At 46.9% G+C, this 20,945-nt stretch overlaps 1 protein-coding gene across 6 annotated transcripts in view; it reads right to left on the bottom strand.

Moving 5' to 3' along the window:
* Window positions 1-330: 330 nt before the first annotated feature.
* LOC104602375 (uncharacterized) overlaps window positions 331-20,945 on the bottom strand; it is a 37,596-nt gene continuing 16,981 nt past the window's right edge. For 5 of the 6 annotated variants that reach the window (XM_088895815.1, XM_010266043.3, XM_010266042.3 and 2 more), the window contains 6 exons: window positions 6,376-6,662; window positions 3,239-3,338; window positions 3,096-3,155; window positions 2,839-2,925; window positions 1,708-1,848; window positions 331-818 (listed from right to left, as the gene is read on the bottom strand). In XM_088895815.1, coding sequence (XP_088751941.1) covers window positions 495-818; window positions 1,708-1,848; window positions 2,839-2,925; window positions 3,096-3,155; window positions 3,239-3,338; window positions 6,376-6,662 — 999 coding nt within the window. In that variant the 3' untranslated portion in view covers window positions 331-494. Of the gene's footprint in view, window positions 1,349-1,454; window positions 1,510-1,707; window positions 1,849-2,838; window positions 2,926-3,095; window positions 3,156-3,238; window positions 3,339-6,375; window positions 6,663-20,945 lie in introns of all 6 variants that reach the window. The other variant, XM_019198618.2, reaches the window with a different exon arrangement.

The following is a 20,945-nucleotide window of genomic DNA, read 5'->3' on the forward strand; positions in this document are numbered from 1 at the left end:
AAAGGAGATCAAAAACCATTTGCATGGAGTGATCCTCTCCCCCTCCCCCCCTCCCCCCAAAAATAAAAAAGAAAAACAGGAAAAATGTCAATGCAATGAATAACCAAGATTTACACGCAGTTACAGGAACACCATTTTGATGTTTGTAATAATTGGCAAGTATTGCAGCAAACGACTAATTGCACCAATTTTTAATAAAAAAGCAAACATATTTCTTGCAGAACGTCGCATAATCAGGGGGTTGCATTGATGATTATGGTGAACATGGTAAAAAAATGCAATGATACCAAACACCATCCCAAAAGCACAGTTGCACACTCAACAAACCAGTTGTATCTGCACCAAGCAAAATGAACAAACTTCATACGGTGAAGGATCATAGGTACATTATACATTTAATATTTGATTTGATTCCTGCTTCAACAAAGTTAGCCTTGGTTTAAGACAAATCAATTACAAATCCTCCTAAGCTTGGGGTAGGGGGAAACTTACACCTACAATGACTTCTCCATTAAGTCCTTTGCGAAGATGTACCGGAACCTCGTATTGTAAGGTAACCACTCCACAATTTGTGATGTTTTCCTCTTAGGTTTACAATCAATGCATTTTCCAATTAAATCATGGAGCTTCTTATCTACATTCAAGGAAACCCACTTCAAAAGATCATCTGAGGTGATAGAGGCCTCTTTGGCATACCTCTCTAGTAGTTTAGGTAGAAAGACTTTTCTTGACTTCTTAACAACTACATTAGCTTGCAGATACTCCTTCTTGGCTATTTCTAGCTCCTCCATGACATTTGCGGCAGTGTAGACTTTTAGCTATAAAAATACAAAAGATGCCAGGATAAGAAACTACCAAATGCAGTTCAAAACAAATCATTTCTTCTTTGTCCCCCTCCCCCAATTTGATATTGGACATTGAACTATAGAGACTAAACTGGCTATCCTAAGAGAAGCAGAAATTCGTTACATCTCAGGCAATTGTAACTCACTTAACATAGTAAAAGTAAAAGGGTAGTTAGACTTGCTATGCTTTTTTTTGACAAGTTAGACTTGTTATGGTTAAGCAATAATATTTTGGTAAGTATTAACGACCGTGACTAATGATGCGGCCCATTTATTTCCCAAAATTTGGCTTGTTATATAACCAAATTGAGCTCAGATCCAGGTCTGCATGGGGTGGGGTTTGGCGCAATGGTTGGGTTGCTCCATTGCGACCTGGGTGACCACGGTTCAAATCTTGGAATCAGCCTCTCTGTATGTGCAGGGGTAGGCTGTGTATATCTATCCCTCCCCAGACCCTGCATTGGTGGGAGTCTCGTGCACTGGGCTGCCCTTTTTATCCAGTTCTGCATGGAAATTCCAATGGTAATCCAATCAGGAAAAAAAGAATTACTCCAACACCGTTGGCAAATAATGTGTTTTAGGCATAATTACTGAAACACATTTACTTACCAGTGGTTACCAAAATATATTCCTGGTTGGATTGTGACAGGGACTCCCTATGGACCTTTGCAAAGAGGATGAAAACTCAAATTTGGGCCAACTATATCAAGACCAACACAACTCCATAGAATTTTAGCTAACTTCCAAATCATATCAATAAAATGTGTTGGTACCAAGTAATTTTGACATAGTCATTAAAAGACTTGAAATGTACTTCAAGCTGCATTTGGTTATAATATAAATAGATTAGAAACGAAATTACCACAGGATCAGAAGAAGCTCCGGTACAAAGGGCAAAGCATATGAGTGGTTGAGAACTTTGAAGGCCAAGCTTCGAATATAGAAGTTGTCTTTCTTCCCCTGCTTTCTTTCTCATGGCAGCTGAAAGGATGGTCTCAAACCACTGCAAATAAATAAGACTAGAAAATTATATATGGTGGCAAGAAGAAAAAAAATTTTTGTAATATCTCACCTTCAAAATAAAAAACTACAATTTCATCAATGCCAAAGTTTACATGTGTACTATTGGAAGATTCATTTCGATGCAAAAGGGAAAAAACAAACCATGGGGAATAGACCAAATATCATTCAGATTCTCATTAGATGGCAATATTCAAAATTCTATGTTGTCACAGAGATATGTTTTATTGGTCTAAAAGGTCAAAATAACTAAAAGAGTCACATTGGTGAATTTTAGCTTTAGGAAGGTTGAGCTTATAATGCCAGTTTTCTTACAGTCTAGGTTTACAGCATCTAAATTTGTTTAAGTCCTAGGAAATAGAATTGTGTGTCTTTTAATTACTGTTTTAAATAGGATCTCTTATTGTAGTGAAATTTAGGCTTCTGAATGTGGAATTCAAATTATGAAGTGTTTCTCTTGTTACCAGCTTGGTACAACCTCTCCTGATCTTTCTCTTTAATCTATTTTCTACTTATTTATTATTATTACATATATCGGCATCATAATTTTACAAATTTCTCTTTTCTAGTTATCAACTGTTGCTGTCCAGAATTTATGATCTTAATCCATCTGGTATTCCCTGAATCCAATCATATGCAACGTATGTGAGGTGCACAAACTGACAAAAATATCTATCCTTTTCAGATCTTATATGCCCCAAAGCATCCTGACAAAGGTAATCCTACAGATCCTGCGATTGACTTTTTTTAATGATTTATGTCCAGAAAAAGCAAATTTTATTGTGCTTAGTCTGATCTTAATCAAAGATTCTTTATGGGAGAAAACCATAAAGTAATAAGTTCAAAATTTAAATAGAACTATTGTCAAGGAAATAAGACAAAATTATGGCACAAAGTGCATGTTTTGTGTTGGTGCATGTAAACAGAAGTGTGCTGTGATTGTGTAAAACAGGCATCAAGAATAGTTTGATACCCTGCCAATTCGGGGGGTACGGAATCTGAATATAGATTGCTCAATGACATCTGTACTAATGGCATGCCCTCCAATGTTGTAAGTAGCCTGTACCAAACAGAGAAACCATCAATTATTTTAATAAAAATGGTTAGATCCACGTATGATTAGTGACCACTCATTTGCTGATTAGAATATAAGAATGGTAAAACAAAAGAAGATTTGGATACATGAAACTGATTGGTGCAAGAAGAACATTGAAGAATGAAGTGCACTACCTTGTGAAACAGGGCCATCCTTCTCACTGAACCATGTGGAATTCCGTATGCTAAGTATGCCTATACAATCCGTAAGTGTTACATAGGCACAGATAGATAGATAGCGAGAGAGAGAGACAGAGATCCAATTACAAAATATTTACATGCATAATAAGAGAATTGTACACATTGATCCAAAATGCCATTTGTGCATTGCCTCCAATTTGACTCACATTCACTCTCTCCAATTGTTCCACTAAGACCCTGAAATTGGAAAAGCAAAGAACAGCAGTTCTTTATGGCATGCCTATAAAAGGAATAAACCAAAGAATAAATCCAATGCATCCATTGGTAGGTCATAAATATGGTTTCCTAGTGCAATATGAAACAACAGAATATATGCATGGGGATGCAAGAATCACTGTTTGATGGAGCTCACTGATGCAAATGCAGTTTAAATGATTACTGCCTAGGGGAAGAAGCGCTATTGTAACTAGAAGGTGATGGATTGATTTCTCAGTCATGACCTATTGAAGGTTTTAATTAAGGCTGGTAATTTGGATTGTTAAGAAAGGGTAAAGTCTACATGGGTTTTCATAAAGTAAATTTAATAAATATCATAGTCAATATCTTGGAAAGCATAGTCCATGGTCAAGTATTGAAATGATTTTTGTGGTATTTCCTATGTAAATGAATGTATTGTTCTTGGAAACACAAGAAATGTAAATTGAGAGTTTTCATAGGGACTCTATATATATGGATCTAAGAACAGTGTTTTAAAAGTGCAAGGCGCAAAAAAAGTGCAGGGGTCAATTTGTGCCTGAGGCGCAAGGCGAGGCATGCGCCTTTTTAAGCAAGGCACAAAAATAAAAAAGGCTAAAAAATAAAAAAATAAAAAATGCCAAAATTTTCAAAAAATGCAAATAATCAAAATATTATTAAACATAATATTAATAAAAATATAAACTTTAATTTTAAAATAAATGTTTTTAAAAAACTATTATCTAATATTAAAATACATAAATATAACATGTAAAGCATATTCAAACAAGAATTTAAAAATAATATCAAATATATAAAACATTTTCAAGCATATAAAACCCACCTCTCTTTTTTTCTCAATTGCATTACTTCAAGTAGCTAATGCGATGTAAAACATATTACATTCCTGATTCTACAAGCCGCCTTTGTACCACGCCCCTTGAGGCAAGCCCAAACAAGTCCACATTAGGTCTTAAATCCTTAATTCTCACACAAAAAATAATAGTTTTATAGTTTTAATTGCTTTTTAAGAAGACATTTTATTAGAATGAACACATTCATTTTTATCACCTCTGCTTCAGTTGTAGGTTTTTGATCAAAGATTTTACTATTTATTCCAAACCATAAAGTCCACATGATTGCCAGTGGAATAGATGACCAGCACACTTCCCCTTTTTAGTCATTCTGCAAATCGGCCGCTCTTCCAATTGTGCTTTCATAGTACCTGGGAAGCACCAGTTTAGATTAACAGCCTTCAAAAAATGGTTCCACATCGCTGTACTGAAATTGCAATGCAAAAATAGGTGGACTGAGTCTCTGTTTCCAGATTGCAGAAAGAGCACAAAGGTCTAAAATATTGAACCTCTCTTTATGAGCATCTCTTTAGCAAGGCACTTTTCCAAGGCTATAACCCAGACAAAAAACTTGACCTTCGAAGAGGCCGCAGATCCCCAGATTGCTTTGCTTGGAAACTCATCTTGAGGTTCACCAATTAGTCCTTTATAAAAGGATTTGACAGTGAAGCCACCAGACTGATTCCACTTCCAACATTTTACATCCTGAGAATGCAGGTCCAGGAGATGGTTCTAAAGCTTGGCTAGGAACTCAGCCACCATCTCAATCCCCCAGTTATTAAAACTTCTTATGAAAAGGGATTCCAGATAATTCTGTTGCCTTCCAGCACATATGATTCAGCAAACAAGGCCAATTTGCTTTCAGCCATATTGTAAAGGGCAGGAAATAAGTCCTTTAATGCTCTTTCTCCGTACCACGGATCTAACCAAAACATTAACCTCCTTCCATCCCCTTATACTTTATGCCTCTGCTGAACTTTGAATAAACTTTAGATTTTCCTTTCCACACACCACATCCATATTTCTCTGCAATTACTTTTCTCCAAAGATTGTTGGGTTCCAATGAGAATCTCCACAGCCCTTTGCCTAGTAAGATTCCTAGAGCCCATGAGAAATAGGCTTGAAAACCTGTTCCCAGTTCACCAAATACAATTTGGAAGAATCCCTTCATCCAAGCCATAAGAAATCCCTCACTTTTTTTTTTTTTTCTGCCACCTCCAAGAAAATTGGAAACAATGACATGCAATATGGAAGATTTGTCAAAACACATTTGATGAGTGTGACCTTACCCCCTTTTGAGAGGTACTGAGCTTTCCAAGCTGCCATCTTCGTGTCCATCCTTTCTAACATTGGATCTGAAATGGCTTTTCAGGTGCATTTAGTTCCTAGGGGCAATCCCAAGTAGGAAAGCTACCAACCTTGTACCTTAATATTTCAGCCAGTTCATGAACATCAGTGAACCTCCCAACTGATAACATCTCACTTTTGGATAAATTGACCTTCAGACCTGACACCATCTCAAAACAGTATAGGATGCGTCTTTAATTAAGCACCTGATCTGGAGATGTATTGTAGAAGAAAAGTGTATCATCTGCAAATTGCAATAGAGGAATTTTAGTGCCATTGCTACAGCTTTCAAAACCCTCCAACCAACCAAAGTCTGGAGCACTCTATCAGCCAATTTGCTTAATGAGAAATATCGAGGGTGACAGTGGATCATCTTGCTTCTTTGATTAGTTCAGACTTCAGACAATCATAATCAGCTTATTTTATGCTACTCTCTTCTTTCTTTTCTTATTGTAAGATTCAATGTACTGTTGCTTTGCTTCTTGATCTTGGATTTTTGTTGTTACCTTTGATCCTTGACATCACTCACCTAGGGATTTTGTAGGTTGAATGGTCATCATGATTAAGAGTGTCTGAAATAGTTAAATAGCATCATATCAAACTTCAAAAAAGATGGTCAATTTTTATGGATTTTACAATTAGCTTATCCGACAAGGTCATTATTTTGGTGGTTTTATCAGATGATAAGTTTCCTCTTTCATTGTATAAGCTAAAATGTTTTACTAGATCATTTGCCTACCTGATGATCACTGTTAATGATTGAATCACCAAAACGAAAGATAGGAAAATTGACATTCTATTTTTTTTTTCTCTCATCCCAACAAGTGTGGGGATCCTACCTATAGTTGTTGATAGCATAAGAAGCATGAAAGCATTGATTCTTATCAGTTGATATCCAAGGTATTTCTACCACAGATTTGCAAGACCAGTCCCTGGTTGATGACCTTGACAATAAAGGAGAACGGTTTTTTTCTGGCTTTGTGGATGCCACACTATGTAGCCAGCAGTATATTGCAGCCATACACCTCACCAAGTCCTCAGATAATTTGCTTGGGCACTGATAGAGATGATCTTTCAGAGTATGTGCTAAAGAAATTTTCTCCACACCTGGATTCTTTTCATAAACCTGTTGCAAATTGGGAAATGCAGGATTAACACAACCAAGTAGATATTGTATGGCATTGCTAGGTGGAGTAGGCATCATTTCTAGCTAGTTTAATTATGTGTAAATATACTTGGGGAAATATAATTTTGTTTTCATGAAGGATGTACAAAATTTTGTTCATGCCATCAATTTGTAGCCATTTCTGAATATATAGACTGTCTAATTGATGAGTAACCTCTTAAAACTATTAAGTGTCCTCATCCTTAGTTCATATACATCAGTTAAGTTATTCTCATATAACATAAATAAGAAGTGAAAATTATGACTCCTATTGCATTGATATTGATATAGTTGTCGGAACTATAAAGATTGCAAAGTTTCCCAAAACTCAAGGAATAAATTCATGGAGTTGGCAGTGTAATTTTAAAAATCACCAAAGAATCTGGTATCTTATAGAACCTAATTGCCATTGGCATAATAAAATGTTATATTTTTACAGATAAACTTCTTAATGAAAATTTAGAGCTTGTAATGCATGGTGGTTATCAGTATCTGGTGTGCAAGCAAGGAAGGGAATGCAAAAATAGGAAGAAAATCTTGAAGTATAGACTGAAACTGATAAGACCCGCTACTAACTGTCACCGGTGAGCTGGTTCGAGGGAGCTCGTCCTCCTGAAATGGACGAGAGGAAGAAGACGAGAGAAGAGAAAGAGAAATTTCAAAGATTCAATCACTGCCCCTCATGCATTCATTCATTGGCCTAAATGGCCAGCTAACAACCTGTAACCTATTCTGAGCATTTAGACAGTCTATGATTACTTTTTTAATACGTGGCATCGGGTGTATACGAATGTAATGGGTGGTGTCACCCGCGTGATTCGTGGGGGTGTTCTGGACTAACGCATGGGCCTGTTGGGCCTGACTAGCTCTGCCTAGGTCTTCTCCTCCCTGAGCCTAACATTCCCATCTCCTTCGAGAATGACCTTGTCCTCAAGGTCGAGGGTGGGGAGCTGCTTCTGAAGTTGGTTATTTCCTCCCACGTGGCACCTCTTGAGGCAAGCCACGCCATATGACTAGAGCCTGCTTAAGGACCTTACTGCCCTTTCAAACCCAACGCAAATCTTTGATCACCAGTGGCTCGAACACCACTTCCCCGGTCTCTGTGAATTGTGGAAGGGTGGGGCTGATAACATCGGTGGAAGCCAAGCACGGCTTCAGAAGGCTGACAGGGAAGACGGGGTGCAGCTGGCACTCGGTAGGCAAGTGGAGACGGTAGGCCACAAGCCCAATTCGCTCTACTACCTGAAATGGGCCGAAGTATCTGGGATGCCCTCTTCACCCGAGAGGTCTGTCTATACGGTTGGAGCTGTAGATAAACCCAGGCCCCAACTGAGAACTCTAATTCCTGATGCTTCTTGTCATAGGCTAATTTCCTTCGTTGTTGGGCTGGTTGTAAGTGGAATTTGAGGAGCTTGAGTGTACTGTCTCTTGCCTGTAATGGTGTCTCCACCTCGGCTACCGGTGGAGTGTAGGATGGAAGGAGGTTCGTAACCGTACAACACATTAAAGGGGGCCATTCCAGTTGAAACCTGGAACGTGGTATTAATATTCAGCCCACGGCAACCAGTAGGCCCACTGTTTGGACTCCTCCCCAATGAAGCAACACATATACGTTTCAGAGGCACCTGTTAACCACCTCGGACTGCCCATCAGTCTTCTTTGGCGAGGGCATACCTAAGGCAGGGACAATGATGACAATGTCAAATCTCTTCATTGTAGCCACAAGACGAGCACTAATTAATCCAACTCCAAACTGCCTGAGCATTCTCACAACAACAGCTTCCACCCAGATATAGGATATGGCACCATCGGAGATGCTAGAATGGACAACGTGAACAACGACTACGTTAAGGATGCCTGGATTCTCACCATTACCTATCTTTTCACCCTTTCGTTGTTGACCTGTGTGTCAAGGTCCTGTTGGAACCAAAACCCAAATCATTGAGTCCGCTTTAGCTATTTTGACATCACTGTCAATGATCGAAAGAGTCTGCCGACATCGTAACATCTTGGTGGAAGCAAGCACACGTCCTACGTGATCTTCGTTGTCGAAGGTTCCTTGACCACTGGGCTTAACTCCAATAATGAACCAGAACTCATGGTTGCCACTAGGGAGCGAGGGTACATTCATCATCACTGATTTGTCATTAAGCAATATCCTTACCTTGCATCTGATAAGGTTTGCTTGAATTGTATTGGAAATAATAATTCGGGCTGTTAGTAGGATCGAAGGATGCCAAGGGACGCTATACCGAGGAGGGTCCCATCCACTGAAATGGAAGGGGAAAAGAACAGGGATCTGTAAAACTAGAGGGTGGGCAGATATGGGTTTCAGGAGGCATGGTGGGATGGATCGGGTTATGGTTGCTGCCAACGAACATGATGTCCAGCGGTTGAGCAACTGAGACGGACCTTGGCTGGGTATGAACATGCTCGATTTAAGGGAGAGTGAGAGGGAAGAGAACGGGGACCAGGGGTTGAGCTTCGGGGATTTCCATGGATGGGGTGACGAATTGACTAGGGTTGGGATGTTGGTAGATCTTGGTCGGGGTTATACTCTTCACACTGCCCTTCTGAACCTCCCCTATTCTGTCACCTAGCATCACTGAGCTCGGTGCTGGGATTGAAGTCTCTTCTACTGTTGATGATCTGGTTCGTTATGGGTTTTCCAACGCTCTCTATCGGCTTCGATCCTCCATTTTCTCCAGAATTAGTGTTGACGGAAGGAGCTCGGCGACTACGCTCTTCTAGAGGACCGATCATCGTGTCCAGCTTGCCTAAAATCATCTTCAACTGGGCCAAAACCCCTTTCTGAATCCTCTGATTTTCCTCAAGACGACTGAGACGGTCTTCAAGCCTCGTCATTCACGCATCCATGGATCTGGATGGTTCTGATACCAATTGATAAGACCTGCTACTATCTGTCACCGGTGAGCTGGTTCGAGGGAGCTCGCCCTCCTAAAATGGACGAGAGGAAGAAGACGAGAGAAGAGAAAGAGAGGGAGTTAGAGAGAGAAAGAGAAATTTCAAAGATTCATTCGCTGCCCCTCATGCATTCATTCATTGGCCTATATAGTAAATGGCCAGCTAACAAACTGTAACCTATTCTGAGCATTTAAACAGTCTATGATTACCTTTTTAATACGTAGCATCGGGTGTATACGAATGTAATGGGTGGTGTCACCCGCGTGATTCGTGGGGGTGTTCTGGATTGACGCATGGGCCTATTGGGCCTGACTTGCTCCGCCTAGGTCTTCTCCTCCCTGGGCCTAACAGAAACTTTTGCATGACTAAAACATTGGTAATTATTCCATTTAGTAAAGTCCTTGCAATACAGACCACCATTTATTAAGCCCAAGATTTGGCTCCTAAGTTGGGGATCTTAGGATGGTCTCATTTGTATGACTTATTTTATTCCTTATAACCAAGCTTTGGCTCATAGGTTCAATCTTGTTGATCAATTCATTGATGAAAGCTGTAAATGCTTTTAAACTAAGATGCTTCTTCTTTTCTTTTTCTTTTACAGTTTTGGCCTATTCTTCTGTTCATGATTCACCTTTATACTCAATTTGATTTAGAAGTAAAAGGACACAAAAATAGCACAAAGTGCTGCTTCCATCTAACATTTTTTCAGTTCTTGTGGTCCTAGATCTGGACCTTCTATCTAGGTGGACCTTGGCAGTGTTTGGTTCCTCAAAAAATAAATGAGAAAGGAAAAGGTGTGGGAAACACAATAATAATAAATAATAGGAATAAAATTTTGACACATCATTTCATTTTTTGTGGTATTATTTTGTTCCTTTATAATATTTTTCTTAGCATTTCTTGACAAACCACTGCAATGTTAAGTTATCTTTTATTGGGTGACAAATCTGACCTAACCTTCTTCGAAGTTGAAGTGCCGGTATGAGGGCTCCCACAAATGTACTTCTAATGAGGCCAGGCTGTCTGTTGTCCCTGGGTTTGCAAATGGGCAAGGAAGAAGATTTGCTTGTGTAATTTTTAGTGATTGCTTTCAAGAAAGAATCTCCAGTTGATATTTCCATTGTTTTGTAGTATACCTTGTGATGAAAGGGAAATTTGGCCCGACCTCGCGATCGCCCGACACGTGGCAAAGGCAAGCAGCTCGGGACAGTAGAGCGCCCGAAGCGAACATCGGAAGCAAGTCCAAGCTCACTACCGAGCTGAACTCCAGACCGCTGTACTGAGTCCGAGCTCCCTGTTAAGAGCGAGCTCCTTGTTAAGGGTCCGAGCTCCCTAAGTAAGAACCCGAGCTCCCTAAGTCCGAGCTCCCTGTTAAGAGCGAGCTCCCTGTTAAGGGTCCGAGCTCCCCAAGTGAGGACCCGAGCTCCCTAGAGTCCGAGCTCCTTGTTAAGGGCCCGAGCTCCCTAAAGTCCGAGCTCCCTATTAAGAGTAAACTCCCTACCAGGAGTCCGAGCTCCCTATTAAGAGTAAACTCCCTACCAGGAGTCCGAGCTCCCTATTAAGAGCGAGCTCCCTACTGAGAACCCGAGCTCCCTGCAAGGAGCACGAACTATACTGGGCCCCAAGCCTCACAAAGCTGACCTGAGCTGGCCCATGGCAGCTCGGAACACTCCAAACCGAACTCAAGACACCTCGCTCACCACTCCAACACTTCACTTCCAAAGCACCAGGCCAGCCAAACGTACCCGACACCAAAGACGACCGTATCCAAGGGCGACGTACCTGACTGATTTGGGATCTGACGCCTGACAGCTGCATTTCAAACGGCTTCCTGCTACCGCCACCTGCAACCGTCGTCACTAGCCGCAGAGACGGCTCCGACAAAAGGAACAGTGGCGGTTCTGTCCGGCCAGAGGAAATGACATCCGAACTGGCAGGAGTTCAGAAGTAATCATGCCCGACCTGACGGAGGCCTGGAAGTGAGTGCGCGAGGTGGTTATAAAAGGCTTCTACCCCCTAGGAACGAGGTATGCTAACTTTCGCGCTATCTGGTTTATCTTGCCTTTGAAGGATTCTAACTTGAGCTTCGGAGCCCTTACGCCGGGTTCTCCCCGGAGCTTCTCTTCTCCTTCCGTTTCAGGTCCCTGTTACTCAGTTCAGAGGCAAGATCATCGACAGCTAAGACCGGCCAGATTGTGCATCATCAATTGGCGCCGTCTGTGGGAACGCTTGAAAAGGCCTCCCTCCAAAACTTTCATACCCTTTTCTTCTTCTCTGAGACTCTCAATACTCATGGCCTCATCCAGCAACGCCGGACGCGGCACAGAGACAAACACCACCGGGGAACAGCCCCAAGTTCCCGTGGTGTGTGTTGGGCAGTTCACCATCCCCTTCTCGGTGGATGGAATCCCCAATTTGACTACGCCACAAGCAGTGGCGCCTGTAAGCCTACCTTCCGCAAACATCCCCTTCCCTCTTCCCATCGAGACTACCTTCACTGAACCAACCACCGTCCCCCTGGCAGCTAGCCAAAATCGGTTGGACGACTTAATGCAGTGCATGCGGGCAATGCAAGCCCAGATGCAGCAGTTCCAGCAACACCAGCTTCACCAGCACCAAGTGTTGCACAACCTTTCCCAATACCACTATCAACAGCAGTTCCCCCAACTGACACCGAACCAACCACTACTTCCACCTCGCCACCCTGCCCCGAAGCCAGTCAAGGCCTCTCCGCAGGATGGGCGCCTCCACCAAGGAAAGGCCTCTAGGCCCCAGAATCCCCCAAACAGCCAGACCTCGTCCCTAGGCCGGAGAGAGAGAAAAGTCATCCCCGCCTCGCGGCTCGCAGGCGGATCAGGAACCTCGCCCGCAAGGTCGACACCTCGGGTCTCCAAACCGGAGTCCCCACTGGTGGAAAACTGATTCGGCGCACTGGCAGCAATGGACTACCAGCACTCCGAGCCCATCGAGCTCGGCAACACGGAGGCCAGCAGCGCCAATACAAGGCCCACTCAGCAGCAAAGGCGTCGTCGAAGTCAACGAACCGCCACTCGCGTCTTATCCGAGCTCAGAGGCAAAGGCGAGACGAGCTCAGACGAGGTAGGAGTCGCCCCGATTATCTCAGTTCCTTCCCCCCTCGCCTCAGAACTCCTGGCAGTCCCCTTGCCCAGAGATTTCAAGCTCCCACCCCTAGACAAGTATGACGGGTCCTTCGACCCCAACGACCACGTAGACGCTTTCCAGTCCCAAATGCACCTCGCCAGAGCCAGCGAATCATGCATGTGTGTGGCCTTCACCACCACCCTCAAGGGGGTAGCCCGCACTTGGTACAGGAACCTGGCCCCCGGATCGATAAAGTGTTGGGCTCAGTTCGTGCAGGTCTTCATTGCACACTTTGTCACCAGCAAACGGTGCCCCAGAGCAGAGGAAAGCATCTTCGCGGTAGTCCAGAGGGAAGGAGAACCCATACAAGGCTACATCAAGCGATTCAATGAGGCATGCTTACAGATACTACGGTTAGACCCCGCGATGCAGCTCGCCGCAGCAAAAAGAGGGGTGACGCACAAGGAGTTCAAATGGCACATGGTAGCCAACCAGCCCGCGACCGTGGCCGAGTTCCTCAAGCTCGCGGACAAGTTCATGAGAACAGAGGAGGAAATCAACCAGCGAACCGAGGGCGGAAACGAGAAAAGAAAGAGGGACGGCGAGCCCTCTAGCTCGGCCGACCGAAGAAACCCAGCCCGGGACCCAAAACCGAACCAGTCGTTCCGAGCTCCCCTGCCAGTTCGGACGGATTACACGCCCCTGAACACGAGGCGGACCGAGATCCTAATGACGATCAAGGACGCCCCATACGTGAAATGGCCATCTCGCCTAAAGGGAAATCCGAACGAAAGAAACAAGAATTTGTATTGTAGTTTCCATAGGGACCACGGTCACAGTACCGAGCAGTGCAATAACCTCCGAGACGAGATAGAGGGGCTCATCCGTCGCGGATACTTAAGAAACTTTGTACAGCACAACAATAATAGCAATAAAGCAGATCAGCCGGGCGAACACTTAAAGGACGCCCCCGAGACTAGCAGCAGGCCTGCCGATCCGATGCAGCGACAGCCTCCGGCAGAAAGGCCAGTTCGGGGAACCATCCATGTAATTGTGGGAGGTTCGGTGGTGGCGGGATGCACATCAGCAGCAGCCCGGACCTCAGTTCGCAAAGCGGTCCTCGAGGAGCGGAACCCCCCAAAAAGGCCGAAGACCGAGGAGCCGATCCTCTTCACAGAAGACGACGCGCGGGGAGTTCGCTACCCTCACGACGACGCACTTGTCATTAAACTCAGGATCAACGACTTCGAGGCTAGGCGCATGCTCGTAGATTCAGGCAGCTCGGCGGACATCCTCTTCAAGTCGGCGTTTGATCGGCTACAGTTGCCAAGGAGCGAACTAAAACTTGCAAGCACTCCCCTGGTGGGCTTCAGCGGGGAGGAAGTCAGGCCCCTTGGAAAAATAACGGTGCCCGTGGAAATCGGCACATGGCCTTGTGCGGTCAGACTCAACCACGATTTCCTGGTGGTCGCGACCCCCTCCCCATACAATGCCATAATAGGACGGCCAATCACGCATATCCTGCGGGCGGTGGTCTCCACCTACTATTTGGCCATGAAGTTCCCTACGGACTTCGGTGTGGGGGTAGTGCGGGGCGACCAGCTCGAGTCCCGCAAGTGCTACGTTGCCGCCCTAAAAGGCAAGTCCAAGCCGGCCGGCGACCTCGATTTGGAGCGGCCTACGGAGCAAGGCGAAGAACGAGCCTCGCCAACAGAAGAAACAGTCGCAATCCCGACCTCACCTACGGACCCAGCTCGCGCACTCCAGATTGGTGCTTCTGTCAAAGAACCCCTACGGACCGAACTGGTAAGTTTTTTACTCCAAAATTTAGATTTTTTTGCATGGTCCGCGGCCGATATGCCCGGTATTGACCCTAGTCTTATAACTCACAAACTTAACACTGACCCTTTAGTCAGACCCGTTAGACAGAAGAAACGGAACTTAGCCCCGGAGCGCTAGAAAGCGGTCGACGAGGAAGTCGAAAAGCTCCTCGCGGCAGACTTCATAAGGGAAGTCCATTACCCGAGCTGGGTGGCCAACCCTATGCTGGTGAAAAAGGCGAACGGCAAGTGGCGCATGTGCGTCGACTACACTGACCTGAACCGAGCTTGCCCAAAAGACTGGTTCCCCCTTCCTAGGATCGACTGCCTAGTGGACGCGACCTCGGGACATGAATTGCTAAGCTTCCTGGATGCCTACTCAGGCTACAACCAAATCCGGATGGACCAATCCGACGAGGAAAAAACCAGCTTCATAACCGAGTTCGGTCTATACTGTTACAAGGTCATGCCCTTCGGGTTAAAAAACGCCGGGGCGACCTTCCAAAGACTTGTAAATAGGCTGTTTCGGCCCCTGATCAGCACAAAGATAGAGTGCTATGTAGACGACATGGTTGTCAAAACACAGTTTTCACAAGAATTAATACAAGACTTAGATTCTGTCTTCCAAATCCTACGTCAGTATAACATGAAACTGAACCCCAACAAATGTGTCTTTGGCGTCACCTCGGGCAAGTTCCTGGGCTACGTTGTCAATCGACGCGGCATCGAGGCCAACCCAGACAAAATAAAAGCCATCCTAGATATGAGACCACCTCGGAAAATAAAAGAAGTCCAAAGGCTAAACGGCCGCATAGCCGCTCTAAGCCGCTTCATGTCCAAGTCGGCAGATCGCTGCCTACCCTTCTTCAAAGCAATCAAAGGCAAAGGGTTCGAATGGACCCAAAACTGTCAGCTCGCGTTTGACGAGATAAAAGGCTACCTCGCCAGTGTGCCAACCTTAGCTCGGCCCGAGGAAGGCGAAGTCTTAGAACTGTACCTTTCGGCTAGCGACGAGGTGGTCAGTTCGGTACTAGTAAAGGAGGCAGACCGGGTCCAACGACCCATATATTATGTCAGTAAAATCTTGCAGGGAGCAGAGACAAGGTACCCGCAGATAGAAAAGCTAGCGTATGCCCTGGTGGTAGCAGCACGGAAACTCCGCCCGTACTTCCAGGCCCACACCGTCATCGTCCTGACCGACAAACCTCTGAGACAAGTTTTACTCAAACCCGAGGTTTCCGGCCGGCTGACGAAGTGGGCCATCGAACTCAGCGAGTACGATCTCCAGTACAAGCCAAGAACTGCCATCAAGGCCCAAGCCTTGGCAGATTTTATCGCAGAATGCACGTTTAGCCTCGAAGCCCCTGAGCCGGTCGAGCCCGAGATCCCCAGTTTGGGCGAACTCGGAGCTCCCAAGCCAAACGAGTTCGAACCCCGTGAAGTAGCAACCAGTGTGGCATCCCTCCTGGTTGGACCAAGCGCGAACTGGGATGAGGAGCCCTGGATCCTTCACGTAGATGGCTCCTCGAACCAACAAGGCAGCGGGGCTGGAATAGTGCTACGCGGCCCGAGCGGAACAAAACTGGAATACGCACTACGCTTTGAGTTCGCGGCATCCAACAACGAAGCGGAGTACGAGGCACTGATTGCCGGGCTAAACCTAGCGCACGAGGTCGGAGCAAAGCACATGGTTATCTGCAGTGATTCCCAGCTCGTGGTCAACCAAGTTACAGGCGAGTACGAAGCACGCGAGCTCACTATGATTGCGTACTTGGCAAAAGTAAAGGAAGCTCTGCTCAACTTCCAGTCACACTTCATCAAGCAAATCCCGAGGTCAGAGAATGCTGAGGCCGACGCCCTGTCCCGACTGGCTAGCACGAGCCACAACGCCAGGAGAACCGTGTACGTAGAGGACTTACCTCGGCCCAGCATTCTCGGTGGGGCAGAAGAGGTCGCTCCCGTCACCGAAGCAGAGCCGAGCTGGATCGACCCACTCGCGAGCTTCCTATTAGACGGAACCCACCCCGCGGACCGCAACGCAGCCAAGAGGGTGTAGCGCCAGGCAGCCAAATACGTCATGATAGACGAACGATTGTACCGACGATCCTACACGCTCCCCTATCTGCGATGCTTGCACCCAGCCAAAGCCGAGCTGGTACTCCGCGACATCCATGAAGGCTTGTGCGGCGGACACCTAGGGGGCAGAGCCCTCGCCCAAAAGGCACTTCGACAAGGATACTACTGGCCAACGATGAAGACAGAGGCAATCGAGCTCGTCAGAAAATGCGATAAGTGTCAGAAGCTCGCCAGCATCCACCATCAGCCCGCCGCCGACCTCAAATACCTCACCAGCCCATGGCCCTTCGCCCAATGGGGGATCGACCTCCTGGGGCCATTCCCACCAGTGACAGGCGGAAGAAAATTCCTAGTGGTGGCAGCAGATTATTTCACAAAGTGGATAGAAGCCGAACCCCTGGCAATAGTTACAGCCCGAAACATACAAAACTTCTTTTGGAAGAACATTGTATGTCGCTTCGGGCTACCTCGGGTACTGATCTCCAACAACGGCAAACAGTTCGAAGATATCAAGTTCCAAGAATGGTGCCAAAGTATGGGAATTAGTCAGAACTTCACATCGGTCGCACACCCACAGGCAAATGGCCAAACAGAAGTAATGAATAGAGCCATCCTCCGCGGACTGAAAGCGCGATTGGACCGAGCTAAAGGTTTGTGGGCAGACGAACTACCAAGTGTTCTATGGGCACACCGAACCACGGAAAAAACCACCACAGGTGAGACCCCCTTTAACCTCACATACGGCACCGAGGCAGTAATCCCGACGGAAATCGAAGTACCTACGTTGCGACTAGAAGCGTACGACCAACAAACAAACGAGGGCGAGTTACGCACCAACCTCGACCTACTGGACGAAGTGAGAGACCTCGCACACATCCGAACTGCGGCCTACCAACAAAAGGTAGCTCGGTATTATAACGCGCGAGTAAAAAAGAGGAACTTCCGCGTCGGCGACCTGGTTCTCCGTAAGGTCATGGTGCCCGAACCCGGTGTAGGGAAACTGGGACCGAACTGGGAAGGTCCCTATAGAGTAAAGAAAGCACTCAGTGGAGGAGCATACGAGCTTGGAACCCTAGAAGGAAAACAAGTACCCCGAGCATGGAATGTTGTCAACTTGAGAAGGTACTACCTATAGGCCACCAAGTACCCCGAAGACATTTCATGTCAGAAAACGAACTGAAGGACCGAAATGGTCAGTTCGGCAAAAAATATAGCTTGAAGACACCAGTACTTGAACAAAAAGCCATTTCATTTCAAAATAGATGTGTACATTCAAAAAAAAAAGTGTACATTCACAAGCCAGGGGCTATTTCATCATTATCAGAAGCCACTTCGACAACGCCCGAAGGACCTGCCTCCCCCTCGGAGTCCGGTTCGGCATCCGCAGCATTAGCCATCTCTTGAGTGATGCGCGAAGTGGATATGGCGTTGGTATCGAGGTCGGGGTACGTATTCCGGATCATCCATCGACTTAGCTTAAAACCCCTCCTGTAGGAGTCTACCATCAGATCATCGAAATCCGGCGAAGCGATGTAATCGTTGACAGCCTTCTTCTTCGCGTCTTCGATGCCTTGAGAGAAGATCTGAGTCCTCTCCCTGATATCCTCCTGAAGATACTCGACCTGGTGCTCCAGGTCCAGCTTTATTTCCGCCATACGCTTCACCACCACTCCCATGGCCTCGGCATCCCTCTGAGACCTCACCTGCCTAGACCGCGCAAGGCGAGCAGCAGCCTCAGCAGCACGAGCATTCTCCTCGGCAGTCCGAGTAGCCTCCTCGGTAGCTCGCGTGTGCCTCGAGCATTTCTCCACCTGGTTCGCTAAGGCATGAATGGAAGAGTTCACCTATCAAAGGAAAACGAGATCAAAGAAACGAATAAAAGAATAAAAGCCGAACTCTAAAGAAGGGAGCACTTACCACCATGGCATGAGTAATAGCACGGCAGACCACTTGGTGCAGAGGGAGCTCGGTCCACGCCGCAACTTCCTCGGGAAACATCGCCTCCTTACTCCGTTGAAGAGCATGAACAGGCGACAGCACGCTCCTGAAGTCCCCCGGGGCCTCCGAGCCCGACGACCCAGCTCGCATATGGGCAGACTCGGAATAGGCGGGAGCCCCCGTGTGTGTGGTTTCGGCATAAGGAGCCCCCGCCGGCTCCTGCATAGGAGGAACCATCTCGGGCTCCTATGCCGAATAATCTGGCACCTCGGGCTCCGCACCCTGGGATGGCTCGGCACGAGCTCGCTTAGCCATCCATTTTCTCCTCTTCATCCCCTGGAACAAGTGCCCACCTCGGGTCCCTCGAGAGTCCATCGTACCTGCGAAAAGGAGTTCGGCATCAGTAAGACACGTAAAAGAAGAGCAAGACAGGATCACTAGGGAAAGAACCTACCCAAACTCAGGCCCGCAGCAATAAGCTTGGCCTCCGTCAGATACCATTGACAATCCAGCCCAAGTCGCGCCCATTGCCGGAGGCCCTTCGCCATCTCCTCATCAAGTGTGATGCCGGAATCAGGAGCGGCCATCCCCCAGCCGGTCTGAAACGGCCACCCCAGCGCACTTCGCACCCCGAAATAGTCTCGCTTCCACGTCATGACCTTATTGGGGAGTCCGTGTAAGAGCTTGAAGCCCAGGAAGGGGACCCACTTGCTTTTTTAGCATTAAAATGGAAGAGAAAATCTCCAGATCCAGAGGAAAGTTCTCATCGCAAAATAAAGAGATCGTTCCCACTAAGTTCCTAATAGAGTTCGGGTGAAGCTGGTCGACCGTCACACCGAAGTGGTTTAGGACCTCGACAAGAAGAGGGTGGAAGGGCAGTCGCAGCCCTGCGGCGAGATATTCCCGAAAAATCACGATCTCATCAGGACCGTGTTCCCAAGGGAAGCTGCCCGTAGGGATAAAGTAACCGTACTCACTAGGCAAGTCGTAGTAGTCTACGAGGGTTTGAAGTTCCTCAGGCGTCATAGTCGAACGGCCGAACTGATCTACAACCCGGCCACGACGGGAGGTGGACGCCGACCTACCCGAAGCACCTCGGGCTGTAGGCCCGACCCCTTCCTCAGGACCTACATCGGGCTCACTTGAACTACCGGGGGACGCAAACTGGTTCGTAGAACCTACATCAGACCCGCTTGAACAGTCTGAACCCTCCAAACCAGACATTGGGAAACGGAACGGGATTCCAAAAGCACTCACCCGAGAAGACTGAAGCAGACCACGAAAGCTCGAACAAGCGAGGAAAGCTGGGACGCGAGCTGAAACTTATGCGCGAGCTCAAGATGTACAACAGTAGCAAGGACGGGGCCCCCCCGCGCGCTATTTATATCCACAGCGGTCGGAAAGCGACGACCCAGATCGAAGCCAATCCAACGGCCCACAGCCGCGCTAAGCCGCACGTCTTCCAAGACCAATCGACGCACGTCTTTCCGAAACTGACGGAGCGTCGCGCACGTCTTGTCAGAGGACAAGTGTCGGCACGCATCTTCCCGAAACTGACGGGGCATCGGTGCACGTCTCCTCGCAATAAAAGCGTCTGCAGCGCAACTCCCGAACAACTGCTGTCACGACTCCCTAACGCGCGCCCATTTTTGAAAATCAAATTAGAGCAAGCGCGCTCGGCACGGACCAAAACCCTCCTGCTACCTTGCAAACTCCCCGCGCCAAGACGGGACCGTTGTCGCAGGGAGTGGGGGGCAATTGATGAAGGGAAATTTGGCCCGACACGTGGCAAAGGCAAGCAGCTCGGGATAGTAGAGCGCCCGAAGCGAACATCGGAAGCAAGTCCAAGCTCACTACCGAGCTGAACTCCAGACCGCTGTACTGAGTCTGAGCTCCCTGTTAAGGGTCCGAGCTCCGTAAGTAAGAACCCGAGCTCCCTAAGTCCGAGCTCCCTGTTAAGAGCGAGCTCCCTGTTAAGGGTCCGAGCTCCCCATGTGAGGACCCGAGCTCCCTAGAGTCCAAGCTCCCTGTTAAGAGCGAGCTCCCTGTTAAGGGCCCGAGCTCCCCAAGTAAGGACCCGAGCTCCCTAAAGTCCGAGCTCCCTATTAAGAGTAAACTCCCTACCAGGAGTCCGAGCTCCCTATTAAGAGCGAGCTCCCTACTGAGAACCCGAGCTCCCTGCAAGGAGCACGAACTATACTGGGCCCCAAGCCTCACAAAGCTGACCCGATCTGGCCCATGGCAGCTCGGAACACTCCAAACCGAACTCAAGACACCTCGCTCACCACTCCAACACTTCACTTCCAAAGCACCAGGCCAGCCAAATGTACCCGACACCAAAGACGACCGTATCCAAGGGCGACGTACCTGACTGATTTGGGAT

The sequence above is a fragment of the Nelumbo nucifera genome, chromosome 1 (genome assembly GCF_055504915.1).
Source record: "Nelumbo nucifera cultivar China Antique chromosome 1, China Antique-T2T, whole genome shotgun sequence".
Taxonomy (NCBI): domain Eukaryota; kingdom Viridiplantae; phylum Streptophyta; class Magnoliopsida; order Proteales; family Nelumbonaceae; genus Nelumbo; species Nelumbo nucifera.